This window comes from Crinia signifera, chromosome 3, assembly GCF_055691185.1.
Source record: "Crinia signifera chromosome 3, ASM5569118v1, whole genome shotgun sequence".
NCBI lineage: Eukaryota > Metazoa > Chordata > Amphibia > Anura > Myobatrachidae > Crinia > Crinia signifera.
This window is the reverse complement of record NC_139219.1, coordinates 296430201-296447715: the sequence shown is the minus strand read 5'-3', so window position 1 is coordinate 296447715 and position 17515 is coordinate 296430201. Positions and strand designations below refer to the sequence as shown.

The window sequence follows — 17515 nt, the reverse complement described above, 5'->3', positions numbered from 1 at the left end:
GGAGGCACATTTAGTAGTTGGGTTACATCTTATTTATTTAACACCTTCTAGAAGATAATACATAGTATCTGATTGGTTGTCTATAGCAACAGCCATGTGAAGTAGAACTCCCATCTTAGTCAATTTCACCCTAAAAGGTGCCAAATAATTAAGGGGCCTGATTCAGGTTTACTGGGTCCGCTGTGAATACGCTGCGGGGGGGGGGCGAGGTTTCGGAGCTGCGCATGCATATCAGCAAATGTACACATGTGCAGACCCGATGTGCCAACACCTTCAGCGACTATCACAGTCACCGAGGCGTTTGCACACAGTGGGGGGGGGGGGCAGGGGCTGTCGCACAGGGACGCCCAGCATTTCCTGGGCATGCCCTCAAACACAGTGGGTGCGCCCAGAAAAAACACTGGACGCAACCATGCACGTCACCAAGCCTGCACGGTCGGGCGGCTGACATCACCTGGCGTCAGCGCCTGCCCCCTTCTCACCCGTTTCCGAGGTAAATAAAAGTCAGTCTATCATCAAATGATTTTTCACCCGTACGCCTGAATGCGAATGGATTCGGACGGCAAATCGAGTGGGTCTGAATGAGGCCCAAGAAGTAGAATCTGATTGGTTGCTATGGGCAAAATCTGTCATCTTAATAAATTTACCACCATGGTGAGATCAGGCTACAAGGCAGTGGCGCAGGCAGGGGGGTTTCCGAGCACCAAGAAACCCCCCTGCGTCTATTCAAAGCCACAATGATCAGACAGGGAACAAGCCCCTCTTTTCTGCTCCCTCGTTTCCTCTCCCCCGGGTTTTCAGCCTACTCTGCAGCGGACAGAAGGTTGAAGCTGCCCAGCTGCTCTGCTAGTGGGCGTGGCCAGGCTGCTGCTTGCTGGGCTACAGGGTGGGAGTGGGACTGATGCGCAATGAGCTCTGCTTACTATTGCATTGCTGTGTGCCGTCCCCGCTCAGCTGTGCTGCCCGCAGTAGACTGTCGGCCTTCATCTGTTCTGCAGGGGCCAGCAGAAGATGCGCTGATTGTGTCAGTGACGTATAGGGCGGAACAAAAGGGAAGAGTATGTATTGCGCTCAATCAGCAGCGTGATAAATAGAATAAACTATTTTGGTATGTGGATCAAGCGCTTGTAAATAATATAAGTGGGTGATACTAATAATATGGAAGGTAATGATAAAAGGAAGAAGAAGAAAAAGAAGAAGAAGAAGAAGGAAGAAAAAGAAGAAGAAGTAAAAGAAGAAGAAGTAAAAGAAGAAATGTGCATGCTGTAAAATTAATTAAATAAACTAAAACCAAAATAGAGGTTGAAGTGAATTACAAAGGGTATATGTAAACGTATATGTCCTCCATAATGTTTACAGCTCCTTTATGAAGCACATTGAGGAATTGAGGACTTTATTAATAGAGTCAGCAGCGTTATTGGTGGTGCCAGGAGGTTGCTGTGATGGTAAAGACCACAAGTTCTTATGAGCTGGGGAGATGCTAGAGTAAGGGCTGACACTGGGCGGTAAAACCCGCACAGGCAAAAGTCGTGCCGTACACAGTAGTTAACAATGGACAGGAGTGTGTCCATTCACACGGGTCGGTCACGGCCCGGACGCCGGGTTGCAGCTGCCTATTACCACTGGAAAGGACGGCTGCCGGACTGTAGCCATCCCAAACAGCGTCTGTACCCTGTGTCCGTACCTGTACTTCATCATCATCATCTGGTATATCTGCAGGGTAAATCCCAGTTGTCCTTTCCAGGATTGCTTAATAATACATATATGTACGTACGTTTCATTTGTCTTTGGAAGGCTACATTGATCGTTACCTTTCTCTCCTGGTGGACCAACTCTGCCTGGTCTCCCTGGTGCTCCTTTCACTCCTTTTTCTCCAATGTCACCTAGAAAAGTAGAGTTTAGTTTTATAAAACAGTTTAGACATCCTATGCATGTTTACCCTATGAGAAATATCATTAGTGTGCTGACAATGACAATGACCAGTGGGTTAGGGTCAGACTCACAAGATTCAACGGTCTGCAGCCGTTGAATCTAGTGCTCAGACTCTACAATGCAGTAGAGTCTGAGCACTAGAGGGCACAGATTCTACTGCGCATGCGTCACAGGATTCCGGAGGGGTAAGTATTAAGAACGGGTGCAATGTGCATAGTGTAGGACCCCCTGGGATTCAGTGGCCCATGCGCGGCATCAATCAGCGCTCACCGTTGGGTCCCATTTCACAGTCCATGGAAGGTGCACTGTTGCTTGCGGCAATGTGAACGCTACACATGCGCGTTCAAAATTATCGACTGAAAATGAGAATGCATAGCAGTCCCAGTTTAACTGACAGGTAGCCAGCAGTTATGTGTGGAAACATGGCATGTTCTGGGTGTGTCTGAAAAAACACAGGTATGCCAAAGTGTTTTTGGGGTGAGACTGTCATCATTGCCCGCTTGCCGACTGTCGCTGATTAGTGGAAGCCTCAGACTTGCTCAGTACTCTTGGATGTTCCGGGATTTTTGCACTGGACGTTTTTTATTCTTTCTGGTTGGCGACTTTTTGTGTTTAGACGCAGTCGCTGATTGTGACACAATCACATCTGAATGACCACCCCACCCCCCAGTTACCACCCAAAAAAAGACATCAAAAGCCCAGACAGGGTGAGTTTATGAAGGCAAGATTCAGCACGAATTGCATCATCAGATTGCCCAATTGTGCTCTAAGTGGGTGGCCATGGAGGGGGGTATGAGCAGCTTTAAGCCGCTAGATAGAGGTTCGGAAGATGTGCCCGCCTTTCCGGGGGCCAGTAGTGCCAACTGATTTTTTTGGGAGCCCCCTGGCCATTTCCAGAGAGTAGGCAAGTATGATTTACGTTTCAATACGGTAACCATAGGGACGCCTCCAATGCAGCCCTGCAACCAGCATTGAGCCAGGCCCTTGATATTAACTTTTTTAGATCTGCACAACAGGTCAACTCTTAAGGTGCCCATACACTGAGCCAATTTGGGCTGATTTGGGCCTATTTCGAGGAATCAGGCCATGAAATCTACTCAAATTGGTGCAGTTTGATGTCCCCTCAGGTCCGATGTGCGGACCCGTGTGCATTGTACCTGAGCCAGTGGTTGGACCTGCTGGCTGTTCAACCACCCCCACCTGGGACCTCCCTCCCGGCGGCGGGGAGCAGGGGTGCCGAGAGAGGGGGGGAGCAGGTACAGTTTACCTGGGCCCGGGCCTGTCAGGGGGGCCCTGGTCTGGACACACAGTTCCCATTCCAGCCACCACCAGCAGCAGCAGGTGCCAGTGCCATGTCTCCAGCCCAGCAGTCCCAGACCTGGTTCCCCACCCATGTCCAGGTCACTGTGTTCCAAGGTGGAAGGTGGGTGGCTGGTTGCTCTGTGTCTGCTGCCTCCCTGCATGCTGCTGGGGCTGATATCCGGCTCTGGAAGTCAGCATGTAACCCCTGACAGAGCATGTACAGTAACTCCATGACATCGAGCATGTTAACCCCTGGAAAGCATATAAATCCATGGCAATGAGCATGTTAACCCATGGCAGAGCATGTAAATCCATGGCAACAAGCATGTTAACCCCTGGCAGAGCATTATAACACCTGGCAGAGCAGGTTAATCCAATGGCAACGAGCATATTAACCCCCTAATATGCGATGAGCATTACGGTGTGTGGAATAATGTGTAATGGGCATTATGGCATGTGGTAAAATATGTAATAGGTATTACGGTGTATGGCATAATGTGTACTTCCCACTACGGTGTGTGGCATAACTTGTAATGAGCATTATGGCATGTGGTATAATATGTAATGGGTGTGTGACATGTGTAATAGACATTACGGTGTACATTTTTGTCCCTGTATCCACCTTGGAAGCAGTGGCATAACAACAGGTCCGCAGAGGAGCTCTGTCTGTGGGGGCCTCAGAAAGTTGTTGTACCGGGGCCCAGGATTTCTCTTGGCGGCCCTGGCGGGGAGCAGGGACGCATGCAATCCATCACAACAAATGTATTGCAAACAATCATATAAGGATAAATGTTGGTACAGATGGAGCGCCTCTCAGCCAGGTCAGGGAATCACCAGATTCCCTTAGCTGCCGCTACGGTTATAACCTCATCCCTTTAATTCCGGACACATATTAATTACACAGGTTCTGTGGCTGACTGACTTCAAGACTCCATTTCACCGGGTTTTAAACTGCCACAGAACCTGTGTAATTAATATGTGCCTGGAATTAAAGCGATGAAGTGGTATCCCTAGCTGGCGCAGAGTGGCGCTTGAACTGATGGGGACGCGCGTCTCACATGCACTCGCATCCCCATCAGCACAGCAAACTACGATGGCAGGGAGTGATTTCCCTGCCCATCTCCCCTTTAGGGAGACGGGCAGTGAGTGGGGGGAGCCAGCAGGGGGCTGCGGGGAGAAGCAGGGGACTGGTGGTGGCCGGCAGAGGGCTCTGACAAAATGGGTCACACAAGCATCTCGTGCGCGCGTGCCCCCTTCCGTCGGCGGTTGGCGATTCTATCGACGGGAGCTGCTCCATCTGTACCTCTTTCTGTTCATTAAATTGCAGACATTTTCCTGTCCACATATGATTGATGAGAGAGACATTCTGCTGAAAGATTCAGCGCTTAGCATCACTGAGCTCATTGCACACAAACAAAAGACACTTGGTAAGGGATAATATGACAATACAAGGGAAGATGTACCTTTTAGACCCGGCACAAGTATCTGAACAGAACAAGACTCATCAGCAATGTTCTGACAATACCCAGATCCCAGCAATATCAGCAGCAGCAGGTTAATTGGGGTTGCCACGGAAACCAGAAGTCTCTTCATTGTGAGTCCTTGTAGGTCATTGACTCCTGAGCAAAAGAATGTATAAACACTCAGTGAATTAGTCCTACCATGTACTCAGTATTTCCATAGTCTTTACTGGAAACGCCATGTACTGCCTGTATAGTGTTCATTTAGACGTTTATCTAGGGTTGCTGGGTCAACAATTTTACAGATGCCACACACACACATGCTATCTGACTTCAGATGCTGAATCTATGGCTGCACAATAAACCCCTGCAATGTTATGCCCCTTTCCCACTGCAGCTAAAAAACGGTAAATTGCCGATTTTCAGCGCAATTTACCGTTTTAAGGCTGCAGTGGGAAAGTGCCAGAGTTGAAATACCGTTTAAAGCTAAATGGTATTTCAACCCGTTTTTAAAGCAGAGTCCTACACGTTAAAATAACGTTTAAGAGGCAGTGGGAATGCCTCTTAAACGTTATTTAGCCTCCAGGCCATGGGTCCTCAAACTGCGGCCCTCCAGATGTTGTGAAACTACAAATCCCAGCATACCTTGCCACAGTTTTGCTATAAGGGAGTGTTAAAACTGTGGCAAGGCATGCTGGGATTTGTAGCTTCAGAACATCTGGAGGGCCGCAGTTTGAGGACTCATGCTCCAGGCAGTCCCAGTGCCTAGTAGTTCTCACTTTGTGCATGTGCATAATAAAGAGCCGTTCATTACATATGCGCATATATAATGAGCGGCTCATTATTATGCACGTGATCTCATTACATATGCGCAAAGTGAGAACTACTAGTTCTCATCAGGCACTGGGACTGCCTGTACCCTGCATGGACCCCCACTGCCTCCCCACTGCCCTGCATCCCCGTGCAGGTAAGTACAAGGGGAGGGGAGGTGGGGGCATAGGGCAGGTACGGGGGGTTAGGCACTCTTTACACTTGGGGGGGGGGGAAGGATTAGGCACTCTTTACACTGGGGGGGGTTAGGCACTCTACATTTTACACGGTTCACTGCAATGGGAATGGTACGTAAATGGTATTTAAAACGGTAATCTGCTGCAGTGGGAATGCTAATACCGTTTTAAATACCATTTAAGATTACCAGTACTTTAAACTGGTCTGCAGTGGGAAAGCAGCATTAGCTAGCCAAATAAGAAGAGTTAAGCTTAAGTTGTATAATGCATGTTTATTTTCATTTGCATTAAAACCTTTGCACATTGATTGTATGACTGTTTTAGTCGATTATGTGTAATACCTCCCAACATAGAAACATAGAATTTGATGGCAGATAAGAACCACTTGGCCCATCTAGTCTGCCCCTTTTTTTTAAACATGTGGCTTCAAGCTATATTTGATCCTTATTTCTTTGTAAGGATATCAATATGCTTATCCCAAGCATGTTTAAATTGTACTACTGTATTTGCCTCTACCACCTCTGATGGTAGGCTATTCCACTTATCTACTACTCTTTCTGTGAAGTAATTTTTCCTCAAATTTCCCCTGAATCTTCCTCCCTCTAGTTTCAGTGCATGTCCTCGTGTTCTGTTGCTCCTCTTCCTGTGAAGAATGTCTCCCACCTGTACCTTGTTATTGTTAAAACCCTTGATATATTTGAAAGTATTCCGCGTCCCCTCGCCACGCATAGGGCTCGGTGGCTCGCTGCGCTCGCCACACTATCTAAAATCAACTCCACGCCGACGTGGATGGTGGGGGTATGAAAAGGTCGGAGGACGCATACCGCCGCCCCTCGCGGGCTCGCTGCGCTTGCCATGCTTCGGGTTGGTAGTAGAGGTGGCGTGGGGGTGCTTTTAACTTTGTAAGCACCCATTACGCTGCTTATACAATTAATAATCTTATAGGGGGCCCATTTAACATTGAAAACACCCTTTAGGGTGCTTATACAATTTTAAATGGCATACAATGCGATGGTATACGATTTAAAATTGTATAACATCGGCTTCCATCGCGTAGCATACCATTGTATGGGCGCATCGATGGGCGCCATGCTTGGAAACAAGTACCTTATATCCTTTTGGAGATATGGCCTCCAGAACTGAACACGGTACTCTAGGTGAGGCCGTACCAATGACCTATACAGTGGCATTATTACTTATTTCTTTCTACTGCGGATACCTCTCCCTATGCAACCAAGAATCTGACTTGCCTTATTCATTGCTTTGTTGCATTGCCTACCTGCCTTTAAGTCCCCTGAAATAGTGACACCTAGATCCCTCTCTTCCTCAGTAGTTTCCATTATAGTGCCATTTATACTATATTTAGTCTTTGGATTTTTGAGAGCCAAGTGCATGATTTTGCATTTTTTGGCATTAAACTGTGGTTGCCATGCTCTTGACCATTCCTCTAATCTACCTAGATCATCAGTCATTTGTTTTACCCCTCCTGGTGTGTCATTCCAGGAGGGACAAAATGCTCTGCTCCAGGATTTACTTGCCAGTGGCAGTTGCAGAGGTGGGATTGCACCAGTGTCCAAAATTCAAAAAGGGGAGCCATCCTTTCCAGTGAGTCCCGGACTGTGGTGTTTGGGGTGGCAGTTAGTGGGGCTCCCCTATCTGAATTTTGGACTGTGCTGCAGCCCTGCCACTGCCCCTGGCATGGAAGTCCAGGAACAGAGCATCTTGTCTCTCCTGGAATGGGTCGTGTTGGTAGGTATAGTCTAAGTACATCACACATGGATCTTGGAGTCAAGTGATATTATTTTATTTGTATTTTGAAGAGAAGATAATGTATACTTGCTTATCTTAAAGGAACTGCTGGGAAACCCCATAAAATTGGATTGGATAGAAAGTTGGGCATAGACTCCTGCATGCCCTTAGACATCCATGCATCCCCCTTCTCCTATCAAATACCAACAAACGCAGCTCTCCAGGGAGCAGTTGAAGCTAAAATGTCATTTTAGCCCCACCCCCCTCCTAGACCTGCAAATCGTGACATTTGCCTGTGAAGGGGTAGGGCTTGATGACATCAGGCTCCACCCCCCAAAGTACAGGTGAGTGCCTCCTCTCTGGGCTTTTCCCAGGAGAGGAGAGAAAAAAAGTAGGTAAGTATGAAGTACTGTAACGTCATTATTTGACATTCATATATATAGCAAAGCATTTGTAATACATACATTTCAGTTATATACTTACAAATGCAATATAATTTGCAAAGGAGAGTCCTACTATTGAGAGCTGACCTTTGCGATAATGGGACTTCTATATTTAGGAGCCCTTCTTCATCTGCATGACGGGGGTAGCCACATGGGGGTGCTGGGGGAGATCAGACTAGTTCTCTCTCAGAGGAGGATAATGCCAGTTAACGGATAACACAATGTTAAAGCTGGCTTTACACACCGCATGCAAGCCCCATAATGCATCACATTCTAAAGCGTGGTACATATGGAGAAATGCGTCTGAACTCTAAAATTGGAAATGTTCATATTATTAGCCACATTTTCCCTTTAGTACCTCCTGTTCGGAGTGTTTATATTTAATTAAAGCTTGGACCTCTCTTTTCATTAATTTTTCTCACCAGTTTGACATATTAAGGAAGGGATTCAATCCTGGATTCCAACTGTCAGAACATCCTAACAGTCAGAATATAGGCCATTTTCACCAGCTTCTGACACTAATTCAACTGTTGGCATTCAATGTACTGACCGATGAGTATCAGAAGTCCTGAAATCCCCCAAAAAGGATGCGAATTGTCAGGAAAAAACATCCGCGAATTTGACAATCCACGTCCATTTCCGACAAAAACAGATGTGACATTAAACAAAGTCGTATCTGACAGCCTTCAATGCTATCGGTAATGACAGCATTGAATAGTTGAGTGCCGATATTTCCCCTGATGGGAAATATAGGCACAGATTGAATACCCCCCTTCCTCCATGTTCGAGAAATGTGAGCAGACAGAGGCGTGGGATTGACAAATTTGACAGATAGAGTCGATGAGAGGATGAGACAACAATAGAGACACTTGAGATATGTTCAGAAAGTTAGTAGATGAACCGGTAAATAACAATGCGGTGAAGGCTGGGGAAGAGAAGGGTGTGAAAGTGCTATAATAAGGATAGAAACCAAAAAATAGCAAAGAGGTCAAGAAGGATGAGTAGGGAAAAGAGACCCTTTCATTTTTTCCAGATCATTGGTAACTTTAGGAATGGTTTGGTGGGACTTATAGGGTGGTAGGTCAATTGGAAATTGGTGAGAACAAGAGTGAGAAAGGTGAAATTGAATCTTGTATACAAGAAGACACTAAGGAAGTTTGGATACAAAGAGGAGTAGAGAAATGAGAAGGTATCTGGAAAGAGAGGTAAGGTTACTTGTTAGCAATAAGAGCAGAGAAAGTACAAAGGTGGGTAGATGAATGAATGAGAAGCCGGGTTTGGTTTATGTTTTTGATAAGCAGTAAGGGAAGCAAGGAGATTGATGGGTGAGCAGAAAAGTTAGAAGATAATGGCAAAGAAGTAATGAGAAATTGTTGACTGGGTGTTAATGAGAGATCTAAAGTAGGCTTGTTTGGTGAGAGAAGAATGGGTGGCATGTCATTTTGGAGTGCTTAGGATGGGGCTTGGTGGATCATCAGAGATGTGTCTGGGGCTGCTTTGAGTGTAGAACAATACAGTGGAGCTGCAGTATTACGGCAGGAAATAATGGAAGTAGCTGATAGGAGTGATTCAAGGGAGGCTGAGAGGAGGACATGATCGAGGCTGCTTAAGTGCTGCTGTTTGTGGAGGGGTTTCGAGGCAGATAATGCTGCAGAGGCAAAGTGAGGCATAGGGAAAGTAGGTTGTTGTGGTCAAAGAGCATCATTGCAGAGTTTGAGAAGCTAGAGATGATATAAATATGGTAGAACATGAAGTCTGGGGAGCGTCATCACAATGGGTCACAGATGATGTCTATTGGGTGACACCACAGGTGGAAGCTAATGTGTGGTGTTTAGCGGTAGCAATGTCAGTAGTGCTATTGAAGTAATAGAAAGCAGACTGAAGGTGTCAAAGAGAACAGGACAAGAACACGTGCAAGTTTGTCATCGACAGATCTAACATTGCCGTGGAGTAATAAAAAGGAGTGGAGGGAAAATAGAGAAATGAAGATGAACTTAGAAATGATGGGGGTACAAGGTGCATGGGGAGCTTTATGGTGGAATGTGAACAGATAGTGTGGATTGTGTGGTTCTTGCCAACAGACAAGAGTTGGAGGTGGGACAAAGAGGGAGATTCATGGGTGAAAACATAGTGGAAAGTAATGGAAGCAAGTCATTGGTGAGGGTACAGGGAGCAGAGTATTGGAAACTACAGGTAGAAGAAAAGGACTGAAGGTTAGAGCTGATGTTAGCTGAAGGGGAGAAGGAGAGGTTATTCTGGTTGCTACGCTCCCCAGCACGTTCGCATTTGGGGGTGCGATGTTTTGGGTCTGCGCATGTGCAGACACTGAGTGCGAGCGGGCATGTTGAACTGCTAGTTCGCCGTCCCATTCATACCTAGCAGTGCCGGCGCGGGTGTAGGACGGCGGTAGCTGGGCATTCCCATGCAAATGGCGCCGTGATGAGGCTGCCGGGGCCGAGCAGCTGACGTCACCAGATGTCAACTGCCCGCCCTCTTACCGTACAGGAAACACTTAAAGCTAAGACACCGGAGAGTGCCCCTCCCAAGTCAAGGCTGCGAATGGATGTTTATGCGGGGGAATTCGCCGTGCAGGGAGGGGGTGTGTGTGAGCAGCATTTGCAGCATGCGTTGTGTGTCGACCAGTATAAGGTCTTATATAGGGCACAACTCTAACTGGACCTCGGTGCACTAAAGTCCTTATCATATATTCACTGAACATTATAATCTCATGCTTATATTGTCAAATTATATTGCAATTTTTTAAAATGTATATTTCTTAAAGCCATCCCAATAATGACAGGTTTGTTTTATTTTATGGCTGAGGTAAACAGACTACAACAATATCATCTTGTAATAAATACATTTCTTGTGTCCTTACTTAGCCATGAAACAGGACTGTATGTTTTGTAGCAGAAGTTGTCTGCTATATGTACAAACAAAACTGCTTCCCAGACAGAACAGCCCGGGTTATCTGTAATATGTTCAGCTAGGCCAAGTTCCTCCGCTGTTTACACATATTTATAGCTGTCGTCAGACATTTCCTACAACTTTGTTATCATTTACACATAGTCATGTTTTCTCCCCTCATGTTTTTAAACACATATACAAGATGCAGCCGTCCTCATCCGGGATTCTGCAAGCCTTGCCCCAAGGGTTCTGCAAGTTATTTATCAACCAAGGGCAGTGCATTGCTGTGCCATGTGACCAGGGACTGCCGCCATTGTGTGCTGCAGCAAGGACTTTTAGGGCCTATTGATCAAGTATTATTTGTGGTCAGTCCCCTAAAAACACAAGTTTTACCCTCAAAGAATAATTAGCCCTACAGTGAACCACAGCAGATAGCATATCTTTCTGCCACCCACGGTCAGTAGACTTGTCCTACACCCACAGCCATGTCACCCACAGACACCACCACCAATCCAGAATACTCCACATTCTTCACTTTGATAGGCTGCTCCTCAGCCATAATGTTCAGCTGTGAGTCCTCCTTAAGATTCTTAACAATAATGACTTCACCAAGTGCAAGGAGCAGCTGTGTTACCCTATATCTGTATATCATGTTATAGTGTTGGGAGTATCATCATATAATGGTGGGGGTGCCCAACATACCTATTCCATTCTTACAGTGGCATGTTAAGAGGAATAGGGACCCATGAGGAATAGGGACCCTCCTCTATGAAGGTCGTCTGGGTAAAAAGGTCAAAAATGATGATGAACTCAAAAATGGTCAACACAAGTTTTTTGGGTTATATTAGGCCAAATCTTGTATATGCCATGTTACGTGACCACCGTCAGCACAGATGTGTACCCTCGTGGCCACGCTTTGCTCGCGACGCGTCTCACTTCACTCGCCACAGGTTACTATTCCCAATGTATTTATTTAATTTCTTATACCTGTATAGCGCAGCAGATTCCATTGCGCTTTACAATTGTAGACAGTGATAGAGCAAACTGGGTAACAACAAACAGACATGGGGGAGGGGATAAATTCAGACCCATACTAAAGTGCAAATAATACCTGTAGCTCCCTATCAGATAATAGTTTTTGTAAATGGGACTACATTGGATAGCTAAAAGCTGATATGCGATTGGTTGATATTAAATAAGCCAATAAGTCTGATTGCCTCGCTAAAGGTAGACAGAAATCTGATTGGGCAACATCACCTCTTTAATTTTTATTAGTTTTATAGGTTTAATCTTATCTAATTTACCCTTAGTTAATGATAATTGATGTACTAATTGTTTAACACTAATATACTATACTGTACAAATAGTACTGTAATTATGCTGTAAAACAATAACTTTTTGCAAAAGAATACGGACAAACCAATACCCTCACCTTCATTAATAGAATCGAGCCTCTGAGACATCCAGGTCTTTCTGGTCAATCCGATCCCTCCTCGGCCGCATTTAAAACCACATCAAATAAGAGCAACGGTAGAAAAATATATTTCCACTGAGATTTTGTTACAGGGTATATGTGCAGGTGTGTCCGTCCCGGAAACCTAGACACAACCTGGCCATATAGTAAGTTATTGCTGTCAGTCAGACAAGGAACACAGTCTGGTTTAGCTTATAGTAGCATTTCATTTCTCTCAAGTCTCTGGTAAGTTTGTATTCTTTCCTCTTCTGTCCCTACAGTGAATTTTGCATAGAGGTGCGGAAAAGAAATGTCTGTTTTGAAAAAACCCTTCTGAGAACTGTGCTCGGGGGTGACATCCAAGCACAACACAGGGACGGAATCGAACACACTCTCTACGAGCACTGAATGCTGACTGCAGAAATTGGACCAACATCAGAAAAGTAGATTTAAGCCGAGATTCCCAAAAATGTTTTTCAAATAAGGGAAAACTTCAGTCGTGTGCCCAGGCCGGAAGCTTCACAAGAGCACAGATACCCATGGATGAATTGCAAGTACGTTGTACGTTAATGATCTCCTTCTGTGGGGCCCCTACTGGCAATGCAAGGATAGCATAGGAAACATGCTGCCGTTCACCAAAATAAATACATATCACAGTATTTATATAGCATCATTTATGTATAGTACAATATACTACTATACTGTAAAGGGTATGGGTCATTGGGTTGACAAATGTTATGTCGACATGCATTGGGTCACGACTGAAGGTCGACATGGCTTAAGTCGACATATGAAATAAATCGTCACGGCTAAGGTCAACAGGGTTGGAACGTTGATACAATCAGTGGATCGACAATGGGAAGGGTCACATGAGTTTTTCACGTTTTTTTTTACCCGAATGTTGACAAAATCAACATGGACACTGTCAACAAGTACTGCATCCGCTCGCCATCCTTTGAATTACCACCTGTCGGCACATGTCGGGTAAAACAAAAAAAACATTTTACAGTTGATATACTGTATAGGATGGGCTTTCAGGAAAAATATGTGATACAGTAAAATGCTGAGTATCCCATCACAAATGATCAGAACTTGATCTATGACAGTGGTGGAACTTGCGAGAGGTTGGCCCAGGTGCAAATATTATAATTTTGCTCCCCCCCCCTCCGCCACTCCAACCCAAGTTCACAATATGCCACACAGCAGTGGGCCCCTTAGCTCTCAGGGCCCCCGGTGCAATGCACCTGCTGCACCAATGGAAGTTACACGTTACAATTAATCTTCCATTACAGCAAACCTACATTTTTTGGTAAGGTCTAGTTCCTCTAAAATAATAAATAAAAAACAATCCAAATGCTTTCTGGGAAGTGAAGCTCAGGGCTTAATTTAGCAAACCAGCAAATGAGGCACATCCTTGTAGCAATACTGTCCATGAAGTAGTATAAGATTGATTGATGCGTACAACTGTTTACCCTCATTTCATTTACTTTTTAATCACTTGCTATATGATTTTTCCAGTCACTTATTTTTTCAACATAAAAAATAATAGATGAGGGTGCACTTGGCAGAGATGGATGATTATATGAAATGCATGCTAGAAATTTAGGGAAAACCTAGGTTGCCCGCCAACCATTAATGATTAACCACCAATGGTAGGTGGTTTTGACATTGATGGCAGCGGAGATCCAATGGTTCTCCTCCATCAGTGGCACAATACTCCTTTTGTTTGTCGTTGGTGCCAGTATATGGAGCCACCTCTGATTGACCCACTTCCCAGTGAGTAATAGAGCAGGTATGACCATTGGTGCGTGAAGAGCTTAATCACCAATGGAGAACATCAATTCATTAACAGACTAATGGCCATCCCAGACATTATTAAGCGGAACTCATTCAGAGGTGGTAATAGAATTATACATTGTATTAATTACACATATACAGCTTAAGCAACTGTTCCATCATATATTTTCCCATCATTTGTATTACGTATTTATCTTCTATTTCTGACAATGTGTTGCTATGTCTTATCAAGCTCTGGTCCACACCAACATTTCCCTGCTTGTTACTCTCATTTCTTAAACTCCAAATTCTGCTCCTCATTATAGAAGACAGTGCACTTTGCCACAGTTAGTTCCGATCACAGTCTAATAACAGTGCAAAATGGTGAATCCTGTATTCGTCTACTGCCCAAACTAACTTCAAATAGGAAAGACCAAGAAGCCAGTTTTATTACCTGCCAAATAATTCTGTACCTATTTGGATATGGTGTCATAGTGTTGACACTTGGAAATGTTTTTGGCATGTTACATTGAAGATCTTGCTCCAAAGAGAAAAACATTGCCTACCCCTGCTCTATAACATCCTCTATTGGCCTTTCTCACTTGACCAATGTCTGCTCCTCGTAATGGCTAATGACATTCTATTGTCTTCTACAGACATTGCTCATGCTCGGATTTCTGTAACTCCTTGCCCTGCCACTGACCACCACCTAATCACAGTGCAAACTGTCATCTGCGACCTTAACCTCATTACTCACTACCAACAGTACATGTGTGATTGATATGGTCCCAATAATCTCTAGCCTCGCATAATCCTAGGCAATCATCTTGGATAGATCTCTTTAGCCAGTTCTGGGGGAGGGGGATTTAACTTTTCAAAAACTTAATTATTCATGGTCACAGGTCAACCCATTATGGGTGTTCTATCATTGGCAATTTTGTACAGAAACTTAAATTGCCAGAAATAATCAATAATTCTTTATGGAATCTTTCCAATCTATAAAGCATTGATTCTTAAAATCAGGCAATTTTGCTCTTCTGAGCCAAATCAATGTTTTTTCAATCATTTGAATGAGCAATGCATTTCAATGGGAGCAGAGAGCCCTGTGACATGTCTTGAAAAATAATATAAACTGTTTGGCAACATGTGATTGAAGCAATGGCTGGCTGTAAATCATAAAATACTTCAAGATTGTTCAGTCTGCTTGGGGTAACTTGGAGTACTGGGTTTGTAGTTACATAATAATATTTATTGTATTTCTGTCATTTTCCCATTAATTTCAAACGGCCAATTTCAATGGGTTCTCTATACCCATTTAAATGCCTAGTTCATTGGAATGAATAGGTAATCTTTACCTATAGGATATATATAACAGGGTGCAAATGACAAAAGTGACTTTTTAAGCAAGATTAAAGTTTTTGAAATGACAGTGATATTGGGGGAAATTTACTAAAGGAAATTTGTAAAAAAAATAGGTGTATTTGTATCCAGAAATACACTTATTTTTGACATTTACTATCCTGAAAATACGGCAATTCGTAGTCGTATTGATGTGCTATCAATACGAATTGCCGTATTTTCGGGATAGTAAATGTCAAAAATAAGTGTATTTCTGGATACAAATACACCTATTTTTTACAAATTTCCTTTAGTAAATTTCCCCCTTTATGTCATTTGCCTGAAAAAAGTGAGATTATTTTTGTCATTTAAAAATTGCTCTTTAACAGATTCCCTGCTGCTCTCTACTTTATAGTACAGAAATGACCGCTTCCCGTGACTGAGATAGACCGCTATTGTTTTAGCGAGATTTACATGGTGATTTGCCATTAGTAGCATAGGTGCAAACAACAAAAAAGAAATAGGATATTGTTCAGAATCGGTAATTAATACCCCTTTCAGACAGAAAACAAAACCGGGAATTACCCTGGTCCAGGATGATAGACCTCTTTTCTGTCTGAAAGGTTCAACCTGGGTCTAAATTCCAGGGCTTCGACCCTGGAATTTACCAGGTTTTTTCCCCCAGATCTGAATTCCGAAAACCCGGGTCGCTCGCTATCTGAAAGGGTGCAACCTGGGATTTTGGGATTACTACACAGAAAGGCACTGTGTAGATGTGGCTGGGACCAGGTGATGGGGGGAGCGGCAGCAGCGGCCGGGCAGGTCATGGGGGGAGGGGGGGTGGCAGCAGCGGCCGGGCAGGTTATGGGAAGCGGCAGCAGCTGGACAGCACGCTGCAGGGCAGCAAGGTAGCCTGGCACCGGTGAACAGGAGGCTGGACAAGGCTAGCCTCCTCTCCTCTTCCCCCCCCCCCACCTCACTCCATCATCCCCTCTCGCATCCTCACTCGCTCTTGCCACCCCATCACCTCTCCCCCATCACCCCCTCACCCACCAGCACCTGGCTCCATCATGCTATCTTGCCCTCATTCCCTCTCACGCCTTCTTTTACCTCACCTCTCTCATAATCAGGCTTCTGTGTGAAAGGGGTCAACACAGGAAATTCCCGTTTTTTTTGTGCTGTGTAGAGGGAGTCAGAGCTTTCAGCCTAGTCCTACCTTGGTTTTTGTATCTGGGAAATACCCGGAATTTGGGGGTTCCTCTGTCTGAAATGGGTATGATTGATAGATTTCTTTTGGGTATAAAACCCCTTGAGATGCAGCTGCCTGAATATACGCACACACTCTTTTTTTATGTGTCTCTATTCCTTATGTACATACTGACTGCATATGAATATGTATAATGCCTTCCAATTCATCTAAGTAATACTGTATACATTAGAGATGAGCGGGTCCGGATCTCCGGGATCCGGCAGATCCGAATATCGTAATCCGAGTCAGGATCCGAGTCTGTTCGGGAGTTCCCGCCTGAATTCCGGACCGAAAACGAGGCAAAACGTCATCATTGCGCTGTCGGATTCTGGCGGGACCGGGATATTATAAAAGACACACGCGCGCCCCGCCATCTTCACTCCAATCTAGGAGAGGGAAGAGGGTGGGTGGGAAAATCCGTGCTCCGTGGCCTGTGCTCCGTGCCCTGTGCTCCGTGCCTTGTGCTCCGTGCCCTGTGTTGTAGTGATTTATGTAGGCCTGAGCCCTGTGTTGTGTGATTTAACTAACTAGGTGCTGCAGTGCTCACACGCAGGGGCTGCAGTGCTGCTGAGTGTACACACTGTGTACAGGGGCTGCAGTGTCCATAATACAAGGGGCTGTGTCCAGTGTGTCAGGGGCGGTGTCCACTGTTCAGGGGCTGTCCTGTGCCCTGTGTTGTGATTTATTTAGCCCTGAGCCCTGTGTTGTGTGATTTAACTAACTCGTGCTGCAGTGCTCACACGCAGGGGCTCCAGTGCTGCTGAGTGTACACTGTGTACAGGGGCTGCAGTGTCCATAATACAAGGGGCTGTGTCCAGTGTGTCAGGGGCTGTGTCCATTGTCCAGGGGCTGTGTCCAGGGTGATGGGCTGTATCCAGTGTCCAGTGTAACGGACACTG

At 45.1% G+C, this 17515-nt stretch overlaps 1 protein-coding gene and 1 long non-coding RNA gene across 4 annotated transcripts in view; one reads left to right on the top strand and one right to left on the bottom strand.

The window, feature by feature from the left end:
• Nucleotides 1–17515, bottom strand: part of COLEC11 (collectin subfamily member 11) — a 45607-nt gene that overhangs the window by 23283 nt on the left and 4809 nt on the right. The window contains exons 1-3 of one of the 3 annotated variants that reach the window (XM_083178510.1): nt 12233–12594; nt 4698–4853; nt 1812–1883 (exon numbers count right to left, since the gene is read on the bottom strand). In XM_083178510.1, the coding sequence (XP_083034636.1) occupies nt 1812–1883; nt 4698–4853; nt 12233–12263 (259 nt within the window). In that variant the 5' untranslated portion in view covers nt 12264–12594. Of the gene's footprint in view, nt 1–1811; nt 1884–4697; nt 4854–12232; nt 12595–17515 lie in introns of those variants that run through there. The other 2 variants (XM_083178511.1, XM_083178512.1) reach the window with 2 other exon arrangements.
• LOC146064698 (uncharacterized) overlaps nt 1–17515 on the top strand; it is a 62093-nt gene that overhangs the window by 42352 nt on the left and 2226 nt on the right. The window contains exon 2 of the long non-coding RNA XR_014471841.1: nt 12535–12807. This is a non-coding gene — a long non-coding RNA (uncharacterized LOC146064698). The remainder of the gene's footprint in view (nt 1–12534; nt 12808–17515) is intronic.